Consider the following 17,983-nt stretch of genomic DNA (forward strand, 5'->3'; position numbering starts at 1 on the left):
TAATAAAGATTTATAAAATTTAAAGTATTCTCCACCTGTGAGTTCCATCATTATAGAGAATAAAGATTCTATACATCCTTAAATGAGCCAGACATTTGCATATACTGATAGCACCAAGTGATCATGTGACTCAATATTTGTATATTATTTTTATTCCCTGCCTCTCCAGTCCCCTTCACCTCAGCCAGCCATCTCACCAGTAGATCCTTCCTTTGCCTACTGGGCACAGACATCAGAGCAAAGAGCATTCATAGTTCCTCAATTTTGCCTTTTCTTCTTTGATAGGATTACATGGCAAATCAACCCCACCCACTGCCCCTACCCTATCTCCCCTGCTCAGACAAATTGCTTATCTCATTTATTTTCCGTCTTTAACAATGCATGCTGCTGATTGCTGACAGTCACATCACCAGTGGAGAGATCTGCATTTAAAAAATGCCAGTGTAATGCCAGTGCAAGGCACAGGATAATAAATCATCACCTAAATGTAACAGGCTGAGCACAGACAGTCCCAATACACATTTAATCACATCGTATTGTACAGGAACAGCAGAAACCGACAGTGAGTCAAGAGGAGTTACAAGCTTAAACCTGGAGATTGAGAACAGTGACAAGAATTTGGGGGTGAAAAGTTTATCAAACAAATCTATGTCAAAAATTGCTCACAAGTTCTCACATGTGAGACAAGTGAACAGTTTATGCACAAACGTACAAGGTCCATGGAAGCTCAGTCTTCTACTCACTTTTAATGAACTTTGTTACCATCCCTAGTGGAGATACAGATAAGCACAAAACAATTTCCCCGTGTGTGTGTGTGTGTGTGTGTGTGTGTGTGTTTTAGCGAAGTGCCTTGAAAAGGAGACAGGATTGCAACACAGTTGCACCCCAAATTCAATGTGTGTGTGTGTGTTTTAGCGAAGTGCCTTGAAAAGGAGACAGGATTGCAACACAGTTGCACCCCAAATTCAATCTCCAGTATCCTGAAGTAGGGCTGGAAAAGGCCCCCTTCTGAAAATATGGAGAGCCACTGCTGATCACTGTAAACTGGATGCCTCCCTGTCCCCCACCCAAATCTGTCAAGTGAGCAGAGCCACCCACCCATCAGTCACCTGACATAATAATATCAAGTGAAATCATTTTTTACATACGTGGTTGAAATCAAACTGTGTAGGCAAATGCACAGCCCACAAAACACCTTTCAAAGCACTCCACAATACCCAGGTGCTTGCCGTTTCTTACAAAGCACTAGCAAGGGACTTACGGTAATAAGTTGACCATTCGGGTCCTGTAAAGTCCATTGCAAAGCAGTCTGTAAGATGTGACAATCAGCCGGTTGCTGAGTGTTGCAAAGCCTTTGGTAGAAAGGTTTGCAAGCACTGACCAGCCGATTGGCAGAGCCTACAAATTCCTTTCTGCTGAGTCAGGTCTTTGCCTGCCCCGTACCTGACATCATATATTATGTCTGGTGTAAAGCAGGTGGGCGTGGCTGAGCTGAAATGGCCTCTCCGGCCAAATGGGGAGGCCTGGTGGGCCTAATTGGGCCAATGGGCCAGTAGCTCTTCATTCCTGGTGGAGATGATAATAAGCTAAATCAGAGTTGGGGAACCTGTGGTCTGGAAAAGAGACTGAGAACAGATATGACAGGCATCTTCAAAGTTCTGAAGGGCTTGGAGGAAGCTTGTTTTCTCCTGCTCTGGAGGGTACGGCTTAAAGCAAAATTACAAGAAAGGAGATTCTTACTAAACATTGGGAGGAACTAAGTAAAACTTAGTTGTCTACCACCCTTTGTGTTTGAGCATGATTTGATTCCCTTGCACAGTAAAGGCAGCACTGTAACATAATATTGGGAATAGGTGTGTTGAACAAGAAAAGATGGGTATTCTCTTTTCTCAATGAAGCATACCGTTACTTCTCACATTCTACCAACAGAGCACTGGGTCAGAAGAATCCCAATTTCCTATCTTTTGTTCTAAGAATGAGTTAAAAGAGAAATCAAATAACTCCCACTGATTTGCTTGTTTTATTTACTTGCGTGAGTGTCCAAACTGCACAGTGAACAGCGGGTGAAGTGATCCCATGGTGCAAGTAAGCACAAACATCAGTGAGTACACATTGATCGAATATTGGAGGAATCTAATTATGCATGTAGCAATAAAGCTGATACCTCTCAGGAGACACATTAAGTAACCCAAGCACTGTTGCTGTCTTCATCACAGCTTGCTCTGCTGCGTCTGCTTGTAGCCATGCAGAACACAGCTTTGTGGAGACCTAATTGGATTTACCATAGTGCAGAGAGGTTGAAGGAGAACTGGGCTGCAGCTGCAGCAGTTGTGAATCCACTATGCCCCCTAGCTCTCAGCATCACCATTGCACTAAGAAAGTCCTATTCATGCTCCAGTGTTGCAAAGGGAAGGCTTGCAGAAGGCAGATATTTTCAAGTTTGCTTCAAGCATATAATAAGAAGGGGGGGGGACAGTGAAAGGCACTGTCCTTTCTAGAATGCAAGAATGCTTTATGCTCTTTTAAACAGCAAGCAAAATGTGTATGGTCAGGGAAATTGCATGCTGCTTTTTCAACCAGGGTGTAAAGAGGATTATTGGAGACATCTTTGCAATTGTTTAATTGATCCCATATCTAAATTGTAGAGCTATCTCTTTTTTTTCCTCTGCAAAGAACAGGCTCGTTCCTGATGATAGTTTTAGGAGATGTTTGTACCAAGCCTGCAGGTTGGTACCTACATAAGGGCACAATATGTGGACCCAGAGCTCCAAAGAAGCAGAAGCAGAAGCAGCTCCCCTCACTCAGGATGCAGATCAAAGGGTTATCCCTGCACACCTGGAGCACCATGCACATATCAGAAAACCTCTTCAGCTTTGCATCACAGCCCATATAAATTGCTCTGTGCATCTGTGCAATTCAAAGAATGCATTTTAAGACCTTTCTAGACAATCAATAAATGCAAAGGTGTTAACCATCTGTATGTCTAGAGGTCTTTCCCTCTGAGCTATGTTTCTGTTGCATTGACACTCCAGTTTCCCAGGACTGGATGCGTAATATTTGCATACCTGGGAAATGCAGCTCTTCCCTGAGTTACTATCCCATGCTATTGGCAGCAAGACTCTCACCTCCCCACATTCCCATCCCGTTACTCCTCCTAGAACAGGACTAGCTATTCACTCTTAATCAGATGGCTTAGCCTGAAGCATTTTCAGAGATCTGGACACAGCGTTGCAAAGCAGTCGTTGCCAATAGCACACATTCATTTGTGTGTATAAATCCCATTATAATCTCTGGTCAAACCAGTTTTTGTGGCGCTTGAAGCAATAACCAGAAAGTCAAAAGTAGCCCCTAAGAAGCATGGCCTTGCAATAGACATGTGTACACTGCGGTAAGACATTATTCACATATTGACGCAAGCCTCAAGTTAACCCTTTCAGGTGGTCCATATAAAACAATGCAAAGCTACCTTTCATTTTCAGCCACGCTCCAATCTGCTGTTGTCCCTGTTAGATTTTCATTTAGGAGTTCAACTGGACTAGGCCAGAAGCTGCTTGTGTGATCTGGTCCAAATATCTTCACCATTCCCTTGACTTGCAAGAGACATGGGGAAGTGGCTGCAATCAGGGAAATTATATAATTTCCTCACCCTTTCCATGGCTCTTGTATAGTTATAAACAACTGTTAATGCTGGATCACAGCAATCAGTGTAGTGATAAGGAGGAAATTGCTCCCATTGCTTCGTATAAATAACTGTCTGCATACACTTCTGATGACCTTCAAAACAATACATGATTTGTGTTCCTTAGTTTGCAGGTGGGGGGGTGTGTGTCACATTAATTTGATATCCTTTAAATGTGACCTGGACTGAATGACTACATTTTGGCTACATCTCTCACAACACGCATTCACTGGTAAGAACAAGAGTGGCCGTCGTGATGCTCTACAGATGTTGTTAGACTCCAACTCCCATCAGCCATTGCCAGCATGGCCAGTGGTCAGGGATACTAGCCAACACACTGCCTTCCAGCTGTTGCTCATCTCTGGGTAAAAGGAGGATGCTCTATATATGAAACACCTTAAAACATTCATTAAACATCCCAAAAGGAAAGAAATTAAATACCATTTTGCTTGCTTTCTTTTTGCCCATTCATCAAGCTTAGCTAACTGATTCCAGTTGGCCAAGCCATTTTCTTATTTATTTTCTCCTGTCCTCATCCCCTCTTTCACCAGCACACACTGGCATTCTGCTCTGGCATTTCAGGGTGGAGAAATATAAATCCCCAGGGAACTTTAATCCTTGCCATTCTTTCTAATTGCATGAAAACTTATTCTTTCTTTTTCTTTGAGCTTGTAAAATTTAAGTTTCCTTAGCAAAACCTTTTAAAATATGGATTTATTATTATTTTTTCCATTTACCAAGCTAACTGGACAGAATCCCTTCCAGATAAAGCCAGTTCTTTATCCGTGAGTCATCCATTGGCCTGTCTGGGTGCCCCGCAATGAGTGTGATGTGTCCAGTGGCAGCAGAGTACACAAACCAGGCCAAACGGTCTAGAAGACATATGCTCTAGCCCTTCATCTCAAGTTTGGAAAGCTGACACTTTCATGCATTACAGCCTGGAGTTAGTTGTGGAGCCCAGAGCAGATGAGGTGTACTGAACATCAGCCATTTACCCATAGCTACAGCAATGAACAGACCATCTGTGATACAGAGTATGGTGAATGTGATATCAAATGCAGAATCTCATACCTTGTCCCAGGAACCTCACGAATCTACCTTTTTATGGTCACAAGAGGAATAAATTGTTGTCATGGGGAAAATAATGGTGAACGGAGGCCACATTCTCATGTCACTATAGCCTTGTGTTGCTGGCTTATCGCCATTTATGAGGAAAGAGCAGCGTACTGATGGTTGCAGCCTGCTTACTCCAGATTTGTTCCTTCCGCAGAGTGAATGGGGGAAGCAAAATGAGAAGCAGCAATTAAATGTGGCTTGTTGTGACATCCCAGCCCAGGATCCTGGGTTGTTTCTCCCTAACAAGTCTAGGTCACCATGGTTTGTTGCTGGCTTATGGATCCTGGCTTGTTTGACAAGCACAAGCCCTCCTTTGGATATCACAGCAAGCTGAGCTTAATTGTGGCTTTCTAGCTTGTTTCTTCTGCTCAGGAAGGTCGAAGTGGAAACTATGGGGCTGTGCACCCTGGACCAGCAGTCTTGGGTTTCATTACTTGTGTATGCAGCCCATATTAGCAGTTTCAACTTTCTATAAACTGGAAACAGTCAATGGACAATAGGTGCTTCAACAAACAGGATATCTCTCACTTCCTTCCCAGTTCCTAGATAGATAGATAGATAGATAGATAGATGATAGATGATAGTGAGAGAGTGAGTTCAGAGCTGTATTTAGGTACACAGCATCTGGACTTATGACCTAGGTGGTGGAGCTCAGGCATCTGGGTGGAAGAATGGGCTCGCAGTTAGGATTTCAAAATTGAACCGATTTAAAATGAGACAAATTTTGGATTGGTCTGTAGCCCTCTGCACTGTGCACCCATTCCACCACCACCACCTCAACATTCCCTCTGGTCCCTTGCAGAGAGAGTCCTGCCTTCCTTGCTCATGCTTGTCAAGGTGGCAAGCAAGTTTAAGAATTGTGGAAGCATCTAGGCTGCACTTGAAGCCTGTGGCTAATTTGAACGCAAACTCCATATGCTCTCCCCTGGGAAATTAGATAGAGATAGAGAGGGGCGCAGGGAATATAACAAAAGTAGGAGCCAAGGTTACCTTTGGATTGTATCCAGTGGTGGTTTTGCCTTAGTGGAAAGTGCTTCTGCTTATACAAGTCAGGGCACACACACACACCTTCTTCTTCTTTTTAGCATTCACTGATCCATGAGTCATCCATTAGCCTTTCTGGATACCTGACATAACTGTGATGTGTCAAGTGGCACCAGAATACACATGTCAAGCTAAACTGCTTGGAAGATATATGCTCTATCCCTACTGCTGCCGTCCATGCCATATCCATGCTATTCTGGAGGGAGACACACACAGCCCAACCTCAGCAGAGTGACCATGTGTCCTTCCCACTTTATGGAGAACAGTCTTCAGTTTGAAAGGTGGGCTGGTCCAAATCTGGTATAAAGAACTCTCAGAAAAGGAGAGGCAGGACCTTTCAGACCAAATGATGGTAACAATGACAGTGGCATATCCATGGTTTCTGAGCCATGAGGTGACTCACTCCATCCCTGCTGGGGTTCAGCTGCTTGGGTGGGCTAAGGAGGGGAGGGTCTCATAGCACAAAAGTGGGTCATTGTCAGGGTGGCCCTGTGTCCTCCTTTGGAAAGCAGCCCTCCATTCTGAAAGGCTGTCTGGTCAAAGTCTGGTTTAAAGATAAAAGTGCAGGGGCCTTGAAGTTCCCCATCCATAGATGGTACTTAGACAGAGGACTGAGCAGGTATGTGGGTCACCCAGCCACAGTCTTCCCCCACTATGGTGAGAAGTGGTGCATTTCTATTTACAGCATGGTGGTGGTGTGTGTTTTTATTTAAAAAATATACTGCTTAATACGTTTTTTTAAAAAATCTCTGTGGTTTACATAAAAACAATAAAAACACAACATTCAGTACAATTTCCTAAATACCCAACCAAAAATGAGATTAAAAACAAAATCCAACATTATATTGTAAACTAAAGCAAAAACTAAAAATCCATTAAAATTAAGAGTCAGAGTACAGGGGGGGAAATGAGTTTTTCAGAGGTATTTAAATGTCATTACTGTCTCTGCCTCACAAGTTACAACGGCGGAGGCATCCCCGAAGGTGGGTGCTATTGCTGAGAAGGCCCGCTTCTGCACTGTCATTGGCTGGTCCTGCTGGGACAACCTGTGAGGCCTCCTGCGAAGAGTTTAGATCGGCTTGTTCTGTACTGGGAAACAGCCTGCTGGGCATCTTGGTCTGAAACTGTATACAGATTTAAATATAAACAAAAACATTGATCTTCACTTGGTAGCTAATAGGCAGCCACTGCACCTCTTTAGAGGGAGGTGATGTTTAAGTGACCACCCAAAGCTCAGGAGCAGCTTTTGCAGCAGGGGGAGGGGGCTAATTGCAAAATATTGGGTGCCCTAAATTGCATCCAATTTGGCTGCTGTCTGCTAAGACCAAGCTGCCATGGCATACAGTGATTCTATGAATGTAAGTGCCTATCTTACAACAAGAACAAACAAACAAAAAACCCACCCATCATCTTTTATTTTTAAAAACCATATGGGCAACGTTTCTATTAAAAGAAATGCTTGAAGCAGCGTGCAATTAAAACAAAATATTAAAAGACAACAGTGCACTAGCATGGTATATATAGTCATATTAGAAGCCAGCTGTAGCAGAACGCCGATTTAAAACATACTGGCTATCCACAACATGGGCATTTCATCTATCTGCCTATGTCATCAAAATATTTCTGTTCTAAATTCTCACTTAAAATGTGACCATATTAGCTAGCAGAAGCCAAACATTCAAATCACAGAAGTAGAATATACCAATCAGAAATATAATAAATGAAAACACAGAAATATAAAGCAGCAAACAACCTCTGAAAGCCATTTATCTGCTGCCTCCTTCAAAGGCAGTTGCATAAACAAGATATCTGGCACTTTTTCCTACAGAAAAAGAAGAAGAGAATGTGGCTCCCTTTGCAGAGAGAATCCCAAAACCCAGGCACCATTATGTATTTATGGAGAATATTTGTTGGCTGCCAAATTAACCAAGACCTCTGAGTGGTTCATGGTACATTATGGTTTATTTATATACCTCTTTTTGGACCAAAGGCCACTGAAGAGTGAAAAAGGATGGAGGAAAAATTAGACTAACTTCACATTTATAGGCAAACTCACCTAATTTGTGTTTATCGAAACAATATGTGAAAACAGGGACTATATCTGGTGAATAAAGAATCTTAGTGAAGGCACCAAGTGGGTATCATTGGGAAAGGCATTCCATTATGAGGGTGCCACCACCAAAAAAGTCTTCTCTTTAGTAACCACCTGCTTTACACCTGGAGAAGGACTTCATCTCATGGTCTGGGCAGATATATACAGATGGACAGGCAATCTTTCAGGTATCCTACCCCCAAGCCAGTATGGAAAAATCCCTATTATGAGTGGAAGAACCTAGAACAGGTATGACTCCTGATGGTGATCTCAGCAGATTAGAGTATTCATATTCAAGCAGACTATCCTGTAGGCATCCTGAATTGCACCCAGAAAGCAAATGGAATTCAGTGATGTTCTTAATCACAGACATATTGTGTTCATTGAAATAAGCCGCAGGTAGCTATCTGGTTGCCTCACACTGGATGAGCTGTAGTTTCTGAACACTTTTCAAAGAGAGTCCCATGGAAAGCCTACTCTCTGTTATGGATGCATGGATGTTGGCAAATGATCATCCTTCTGCAGGTATGGGCTCAACTGGAACACTTACCAAAGCAGATTGTGGATCATGCTGCTTCTGATCATGGGTGGCACCTGAGAATCTAGGAGCAGAGCCAAAAGGAACGCCTAGGCTGCCCACCTGATCTCTAGAGGAAGCGGAGTGCACTTCCACCTAGGACAAGCCAAGCACCAACTCCAGAGTCAACTGCAGCAACAACACCTCAATCTTCTCTGGAATGCATTTCAGTTTGTTAGCCCTCGCCCTATCTATTACTGTTCATTTCCAGAACATATAACTCCTCACCTTGATTAGATGGGGATGGTGCTGAGGATCACTGATGAGCTTCCCTCAGTGGTTGGATATAAATCTCAAACAGCATGGGAGGCAAAGTGAAACCATGTGGGCACAGCCACATAGCAATTGCTGTCAGGTGAAGCCAAAAAATTTCAGCATTGCATTCTGAAAAATCCCCTAGGTACTAGAAACAGAACCAACACAATATGGTGCCTTCAGTTCTAAGCCCAGACAACCATCCCAGAAAGCTGTCCACAGATGCCACGGACAGTGCTGTTGAAAGCGGGAGCATGAAGAGTGTCACGTTTCCCATGCCTTTCTGCTGCCTTAGGTCATTCACTGGGTGTCAGGGACTGTGCTGAGGAGGGCTGCACTGAGGAGGAATGGTGGGAGCCTCCCTCTCCCCCTGCTCCTGGATCAGGATCCTAAATCTTCCCAGGAGCAGGAAGACAGTGTAGATTTGGAACAGTGGTTTGCAGAGGACGTAGTTCAGAAGGCAGAAGCTGGGAAGTACTGGATGGGGAAGAGAAGAACTGGGAGAGAGAGAGTTAACAGACTCACTTTCTCTGGAAAGTGTCCATCCACTGAGCCCAAGGTCAAGAAGAGCAGATAAGGTGGCAACATAGAAAGCACAGTGGTTGCAGATCAGGTTGCAAAATGTGGAAGTGACGTGGGTGACTAGGGAGGAAGTGGGTGGAACCCTTAATTGGGAGCACCTTCATTCCGAGGAAATGGATTCTTTGTTCTCTCACTGTGATCATTAAAGTTTCTAACTGGTAAGAGGACCCCTTTCCCTTTGTTCTGCATATTTACTGCCAAAGCAGGGAGGAAACCAATTCCCTGAAGCCTGACACTGGGGCAACCAAGACAGTCCTTCAAGCTGGTTGGAACCCAGGCTAAAATGTATCCAGATGCTCAGGGTCATCCAGGAGGTTCTGAATCTGGACCACACCAGAGGCTTCTGTAACTTACCCGAGGAAGAAATTTGAAAACAAAGTGGTAGCTGGATAGTTCCTCTCCGTTGCTCCCCCCTCCCTTTTGGAAATGGCATGAGAGAGAACTTAAGACAATCATTTAGCAGCTGGTACGAAGAGAATACAAGCAATGCCAGAAAAATAAGATCCTTGTTAGGAGTAAATTCTATTACAGCTAACAGAAGCTAATTGGTTGCAAACCAGTTTCTGGTTTCTGCTGTTTTAAAGTAAAACTGCTTCTTTGCTACTGGTGAGAGAAGCAAATTTGACAAAGAGAGCAGATGGGCACTGATGGGCTCGTTTCCATCACTAGTGGTGAGCAGGGGCACTTAGCCACAAATTGTACTCAAGTCTGTTTCTTCCAGTCCATCTCAATTTCACCTGTGTGATATTCTCAAGTCTGTTCTGTCGTTCGTGTGTGTGTGTGTTTTAAAAAAGCTCTGTATGAGAAGTCAGACTGAAATATATATTTAGAGTTGTACATAAACACACACACATATACACACACATATACAGTGGTACCTTGGTTTAAGAACAGCTTAGTTTATGAACAACTTGGATTAAGAAAGCTGCAAACCCAGAAGTTGGTGTTTTGGTCTGTGAACTTTGCCTTGGAATAAGAATATGTTTCGCTTCCTGTTGAGTGTGTTCCATTTGTAAATTGAGTCCCCCGCTGCTATGGGAAAGTGTGTCTTGGTTTAAGAACACTTTGGTTTAAGAACGGACTTCTGGAACGGATTAAGTTCATAAACCAAGGTACCACTGTATAACTCAAAATAATATGCATTTTAAAACATATTTTATCTCAATGCACACATTTCTGAATGTATTCTATCCTAAGATGCAGATTTTTAGGGCAAGAGTCATGACACAAAATTTGGAGAAGCATGAAATCCAAGGAATAGTTACATTCCAATCCATTTATTAGAAGTGCAAATTAAGGTCACTTTGTTTTAAAAACATGGGTCAAGTCAATTGCAAAAGCCTAGGCCCAGGGCAGGACTGCCAACTTTTAAAATAGCCCCTGCTCCTGTGCCTTTCTCAAGCAGCTTGATTTGCAGACATTAGAAAATGGTCGTGTTACCCTTGTGCCATGAAACGTTTCTTTTGCTGGTTTCTGCATTAGAGACACAAGAGCAGACCAGGCTGTCCTTCCTAGTGCCAGGCAAAGGGAGGGCTTTTTCAAATCTCTACTCATCCAGGAACTCTTTTGCTGGCTTTGAAAAAGTTACAGTCAGCCACATCTGCAAATAATGGAATATGAATAATCTTCCAGGATTTTATGAGGATAAATGAAGCTTCAAGTCCAAACACACTTCCCGAGAAGTAAGCTCTGTTGGTCACATCCACAACATACATCTAAAGTACATGGCTTCCGTCAAAGAATCCAGGAAGCTGCAGTTTGTCAAGAATGCTGGGAACTGGAGCTCTGTGAGGAGTGAACTACAGTTCCCAGGATCCTTTGTGGGAGACAGTGTGATTTAAGTGTGCATTAAGTGTGCTTTCAACGTATGGTGTAGATCTGCCCACAAGTGGGGCATATGTCTGAGGAGACAGCACCTGGTGCACAGCAGAACTACTAGTGTCACCAGTGGAGCATGTGTAGAGGGAGGGATTGCATACTATAAATTAGGGGGTGAAATTAGGGGTTGTAAAATAAGCTCTGTAGGAGATTTGTTAGTGAGAACTAACCCAGCCAATGTCCAGGGTGAAGGGTGCATTTTGCACCCAATACAGTTCCCATACACAAACATTGCAATGCATCCTTGGAGAAAGTTGTATCTGATGGATTTCCACCTGTCACACAGTGGCTAAAGACTCACCAGCTCTGCCAGCAGAGAAAAAAGGCTGTGAATCCCATATTTAAGTTAACCATCAACGGGGAGAGTATTCAATGAGCTTCTGCAAATTTCCCAGCATTCAGATTCTTTACTTAAAAGAGTATTTTGTGATGCTGGCAGCTCTTGGACATGTGAGAAACAGATCTCTCTAGGGTCTCTCTCTCTCTTTCTGTCTCTGGACTCCAATCGTCCCTCTGTTTGGTGTCAAGAAAGAAAATGTAAGACATTAAGTAGCCAGCACTAAAAACATTCAAGCAACGCCAGAAAGGGGTTAATATTTTTTTTAAGAAGAGGCCCAAGGACTTATCATAGATAAGGGTGCATTCTAGTGGCAAAAGCAATGCAATGCAGGCATTTTCAGCACAGTCAGGAGAACTGAAATCCACCTGGAAGAGGAAGAGGAGAGGCCCGGCCGCTCCTTGAGAATCTCCAATAAAAATTGATGGGTTGCTCTCAGACATAGCCCCCTCTCCCACCCACCCTACCCTGCTGCTTTCCTTTGTTGGAAGGAAACACCGACTTCTTAGTGGTTACTATATGCAGAAGGGGGAATTTCAGAACACCAGGCGGTGGTTCCATATCTCCTGTGTTTTCTTCAGAAGCCATGTTTGCATTTGAGCCACTGGGAAGGGTGGTGGTAGACATGCCCATCCCAACTACTGGCATCTTGACAGTTTGTGGCCTTTCAGCACCCATGAAAATAAGAGAAGGTCATTGGTTCTATAGCACGCAAGAGAAAAAAACCTTTTCTTTCCAGACATGGTTTTTTTTAATGTGTTTCAAGGTAACAGGTCAGAAGAGCACTGGGAAGGGTAGAAGAAATAAGGATGCTTATTTGATGTGGCTCTTTGATGTGGCAAAAGCCCTCTGATGATACAGCTAACTTTGTTTCTGGTTTCTGTTTAGGTTCCCTGCTTTTGCTGGTTTGTTTGGCTTTGCTCATGCTCTGGGTTTGCTTAAGCAATTGGTATTTGAGAGGTAAGGAGCTTTTGTCAGACACACACACACACATACACGCTGGCGGAGAGCCTCGCTGAACAAACCAAGCGCTGCAACTCCACACAGGTTATCGCCCTGCAGCGGTGATGTCATGCAAATGGGCACCTGCCATGTTAAAACCTGCAGGCGCGGTGCACGGTAACGGAATTGTCAGCCTAATCCTGCAAACAGCTCCTGGGGCCTGGAACGATGCCTCTCAACTGTGAAATGTCAGATTATACACAAAAGGAGCCACACCAGGCTGCGATAACCCACATTCTGTATACAAGCCTGATTTCATGAACACTCTTTGGCATGGAGCAGACCATGGCGATTAAGGTGATGGGAGCTACCACAAGGCAACACTTGCGTAGTGAGTGTTGCCAGCTGAGCGGAAACGATGCCTGGCCGGCTACCATTCAGCAATCACCAGGTAAAGATTTTTGACAGGGTCTGCTAGGCAGCAGCAATTCCACACTGAGCTGCTGTTAAGTGCACAGGAGCAGGGATCAATAAAAAAAGTTGGCAACTCCACAGGTACCCTTGTGCCTATGCAGAGTTACTCAGATCCGAAACCCCACTGAGGCTTGCTCCCAAATCATGGTGCACACACATAAGTCTAGCCTTGGGCATTTAATAAAACAAAAACATGACACCAATTTAGCCCAGAAACGCTGAGCTTTTTCCACTTTTCCCTGCAGTCTGGAGCATAGAGAACTTTATTCCTTCTTGTCCGGTATAAATGAGGCAATTGGATGCCTTTGGGGTGGCGTGTGTGTGTGTGTGTGTGTGTGTCTGCGAACAATAATGTGGCTGATCATTGCCAAGGGCTTTGGAAGCCTAGAAGTCAGAAGCTGCACAGCCCACCCCCACACACATTTGGAGTGTGCACTGATCTTGCCCTGGTTCCTGGCACCCATTCAGGCTGAGGTGTCATTGGGATCTCAGATTGCAGCGAGGGGCTGGCAGGCAGCCAGGGGCAGTCTATTTAAAAGACATGCCTGCTCGGCACTATTCAGTCTCTTTAGAAACTTCTCCAGGGGAAAAGTGTTGGGAGATCTACAAAGTGGAATTCTTTTTTTTTTCTCCTTCTTTTTTTCCCCCCTCCTCCCTCCTTCGTTCTCTTTCTACTGCCGACTTTGTAGAAATCCTCCAACTTTTACAGAAAACCTCTTTGTTGTTCTTAACCCAATCTAGGAAGAGGAGGATAAGGGGGGAGGAAAAAAATTGCAGCCAGTCCCATGCTAAATCTCTTCTTGACAAAGCCCAGCTCTACCTGCTTTAATGCTACTTCTCTCCAGGCGTTTTTTCATTTGCTGCAGATAATATCAGGACAGTCGAAAAGAAGCTGATTCCCTTCTCTGCTTCCTCCTCAGCCTCTCTTGCAGACGTTGCTTTTTTGAGTGAAGCCTGTGGATTATTATTATTATTTTTGTACCTCTCGGTGTGCAGCTTCACCAAAGCTCTCCTGGCTCTTCTCTTCCCCCCCTCCTTGACTCCCCTCCCCACCCTCCCCATTTCCAACCTGTTGCATGCGTAATTCTTGCAACTGCAGATTTTGACAGCCAGGTTTTGTTTTTGCATTCCGATCCTGAATCATTTCTGAGGTGGAAAAGCTCTTTTGGAATCTAAGGAAGGAGACACTTTTTTTCGTTCTTTCTTTTTGAAAAAGATTATTTTCCTATTTTTTTATATAGAAAAAAATTTTTTTGCAAAAAAAATTAAAAGAGGACAATCGATATTGCCTTGGGTGCCTGCCACGCTGCATGCCTGCCTGTGCCTTGAAGATGCTCCTGACCCAAGTTTTGCTCCTCTGCCTCTGCCTGGGGCTGTCCCAAGGGCTGGGCTCCTTTGTGCACTGTGAACTTTGCGATGAAAAAGCCCTTTCCATGTGCCCTCCCAGCCCGGTGGGCTGCGAGTTGGTGAAGGAGCCCGGCTGCGGATGCTGCATGACCTGCGCCCTGGCTGAAGGGCAGTCTTGCGGGGTGTACACCGAGCGCTGTGCCCAGGGCATGCGCTGCCTGCCGCGCCAAGGTGAGGAGAAGCCCTTGCACGCCCTGCTGCACGGCCGAGGGGTCTGCCTCAACGAGAAGAGCTACAGGGAGCAAGCCAAGAACGGTGAGTCCTGCCCCTGGGCCTTGGCTCTCGAGGGGGGGGGTGTCACGGGGCACCTCTTCATTTCGTTCCACTCTCTTGCCTCCGCGCATCCCTGTCCGCCACCTGCCATGCTCTCTAAGCGCCCTCTGAACATCTTTCCCTGCTGTCTCCTCGGATGCACCACCTATCCCATCAGGTCACCTTTCCAATCCGATTACGCCCAGGTCACCCCCACCCCACCCCGCTCACTTGCACCTCCCTTACCTTCCATGACACATAAACCTGTGCAACCTCCCCAGTGCTGCCCTATGTTCCTCCCTTGCAGCGCATCTTAACCTTGCTTCACCTGCAAGTGTGTTTTCCTTCTTTACCCAACTCTCACCTGGTCACTCTTCCCCTCCCCAAGCCTGGGCTCCTTATCTCCCATTGCATAACTTTCCCCCCATCCTTATTATTACATGCCTGGTTTCTCACTCAGATGAATTTTCCACCCCACCTGTTGCCTCCTCGACCATCGCTTCACACTTCCACCTTTCACACTCCCACCTCCTCCTTTGGTCCCTCCACGATCCCGTCACATTTTAGTAGCAGTCTATCTTCTCTGGTTTTTATTTTTAAAGCTCTGCATCTATTTGGCAAGAGCACTCAGACAGATACACCCCATCAAGTCCCGTTCAGTTCATGCTTCATACCTTGTGAGTGCAGCCCAGTCCCATCTCTGTCCAAACTTGAGAGTGGCTTTTTCCTTGTGATGCATCTGAATGTTTTGATGGGACATAGAAAGGAGCAGGTGCAAAAAAATGCCGAAGAAAAGATTACTTTTGAACAGGGAACTTTAATATACGTTTTAGGGGGGTGAAGATGCCAGCATTTCCTAACCTGTATTCCATTTGAGCCATTTCTTCTTTTTTGCACACCTGGATGCAAAAGAGAGCAACTCCCAAAGCAGCCATTGATTTGCCCCCCTTCTCTTTCCATCTTCTGCAAAAAAAAACAACACCACCAAAACAAACCAGGCATCTGCTTTCTGCCAGCACGCCTGTTGCATCCATACAGTGAAGATTTGCAGTTACAACTTCTCCTTCCCAACACCCCATAAATCTTCCTGCTTTTATGACAACTCCCCCCCTCTCCCCCCCCCAGAGCCTTTTCCTTTTCCTGCTGCTGCTTGAAAGCATTTGCTGGCTTTGGGTTGTCATCTCATCCAGCGGAGTGAAAATATCCTTAAGAAAACAAAAACAAGTTTCCAAAATGTCAGGTGCTTCATTTGGAAGAGGTGAAAGGCGAAGGCATTTTGCTTGGATCATTCCATAAAGAGGAACTAGTCTGTTAGGCGAGGAGGAGGAGGAGGAGGAGGAGGAGGAGGAGGAGGAGATACAACTTGATTTCCTGTCTTGGAACCCAGTAAACTCTGTAACAATCCACTCACACTAAAACTATGTGGAATATCCCCATTGCACGTCATCTACAGTGTGTGTGTGTGTGTGTGTGTGTGTGTGTGTGTGTGTTTGGTCAGTAATAGGAACAATATGGTTCAGTGCAAATACGACAGCATGCAGAGCAATACACTCTCCTCTTCCTTTGGAGTTGCAACAGTGCCACTTACAGACAGATGAGACCAGCAACAGTTTGACTTTTTCATTTAGTTTGAACGTGCCTGAGCGTTTTTCTCTTTCCATCCCCCTTTCTCACCCCTCCCCTTTCTCTCACGCTTTCGGATCCAGCTGTACAGCAGGTGCTCCAAAATTGTCTGTAAGAGGAATAGCCAACTTCTTAATTCTTGGGGGCCACTCTGCTCTTCAGACAGCAGTCCTGGGGCTCAAAGTATGTAGCTTGATGCACAAATAAACCAGGGGTTGTTGGGCATTGTTATAAAGTCTCAGATAAGCCATCAGCAGCACAAAAACCCAAACAGTGTTGAATCTAAATGTGGCCTCTCCCTCTCATGCATGCAGCCATTATATAATTATTTTTGTTTCCTGGGGAGGGCTAAAGTCCTTGCCATCCAGCAGTTGATCTCCTGGAGACCAGCAAGGAAGCATGATGATTGGTGGGTTGTGTCCAGTCTGCACATTTATAGCAGGCCATTCCTAGTCAATATGAATGGACTACTGTTTTTTAAAACTTTTCTTAAAGTTTCTTGCAAATTTTGTCTCTAAAAATGGGTGGAATCAAAAGGAGAAGAGAAAAAGGGAGAGAGAGGTCTAAAAATGGCAGCTCAACTACTCCCAGTGGATTGGCCATGAACCTATTTATTAGGCTGCTGGAGGCTTGTAGGTTAAAGGGTGAGAGTTTTTGAGGACTTTGGGGTCAGAAGGTGGACACTGATCAGAAACAGACCTTTGTTAGTTCTCAGTAAAATCAGTGCTATTTTTCTGGAAAAAGAGGTGCCAGAACTCACTATGAACACCTCCCTTGTTCTCTAATAATGGCAATGGCACCTACCTGAGAGGTGCCAGAACTGAGTTCTGGTGAGTTCTGGCTGGGGGGAAAAGCCCTGAGTAAAATTATCAGGAACTGTTGGCATGACTGCTAAACTGTATTTTTGCCGTTAAGTTAAAAGTTTCAGACATGGTGGATGCTGTGGATCCTAGGTGTGTGTCGTACTGCGGAAGTGTTGCTCTAGCACTCTGATGGGGCTGCAATGACATTTTCTTGCTGTCCACCTCATTCCTGTTTCCAAGACCTGCCAGTGAATTTCAAGGAGCCTCGTTTTGCTCCTTAGTTAAACTTTAATCCAATAAATGTAAAAAGCAGCCGTTGAAAATAATACCAAAGTCACCTTTTTCTGGAGATGGGCATGTGCTGGGAACAGATGACTTGCAGGCATAACTTTGTGGCTGCAGGAGCTTCATATATATATATATATATATATATATATACATACATACATACAGGAATTTCTGAGGGCAAGGCATAGGGAAAATAAAAGCTCTTGGCACCAGAACAGTAGAGTGTGAGAACGGAGAAGTATATTTTCATAGGCATGTTTCTAAGCAACTGGTGAAAAGGAAAAATGAAGTTTGACTTGAACTTGAAGGCTTCTGCCAGGTTGGCCAGAAATCCAAGGAGCAATCGCTTAGGAAGCCAGTCCCAGCAATGACCAAAATTGGCCCACAGCTGGAAACTGAAGAGAGTGGGGGGGAGTCAGGCCTGTATACAATAAATTAAACACTGGTGGGGAGAGATGGTTGATTCTTCCCTGTTCTTAAATGTTCTTCTGCCCATATTGGTTTTAAAGTAGGGTTTTCTCTCTCTCTCTCTCTCTCTCTCTCTCTCTCTCTCTCTCTCTCTCTCCCCCCCTCCCCCCCTGACTGTTTCCTCTTCTAGATGGGCTACAGTCGTCTAATAGACATCCTTTTGGAA

The 17,983-nt window shown here is 44.6% G+C and overlaps 1 protein-coding gene and 1 long non-coding RNA gene across 2 annotated transcripts in view; one reads left to right on the forward strand and one right to left on the reverse strand.

Moving 5' to 3' along the window:
* Window positions 1-6,637: 6,637 nt before the first annotated feature.
* LOC309337138 lies at window positions 6,638-16,359 on the reverse strand. Its single transcript, XR_014154121.1, has 3 exons — window positions 15,310-16,359; window positions 8,737-8,856; window positions 6,638-6,963 (listed from the first exon to the last, which is right to left on the reverse strand). It is a non-coding gene; the product is annotated as an uncharacterized lncRNA (long non-coding RNA).
* The window catches only part of IGFBP5 (insulin like growth factor binding protein 5), a 47,085-nt gene continuing 42,622 nt past the window's right edge, over window positions 13,521-17,983 (forward strand). The window contains exon 1 of the mRNA XM_081853425.1: window positions 13,521-14,638. Within this exon, the coding sequence (XP_081709551.1) occupies window positions 14,287-14,638 (352 nt within the window). The 5' untranslated portion in view covers window positions 13,521-14,286. The remainder of the gene's footprint in view (window positions 14,639-17,983) is intronic.

Source organism: Podarcis erhardii, assembly GCF_964252035.2.
Source record: "Podarcis erhardii genome assembly, chromosome: 1".
NCBI classification, from domain to species: domain Eukaryota; kingdom Metazoa; phylum Chordata; class Lepidosauria; order Squamata; family Lacertidae; genus Podarcis; species Podarcis erhardii.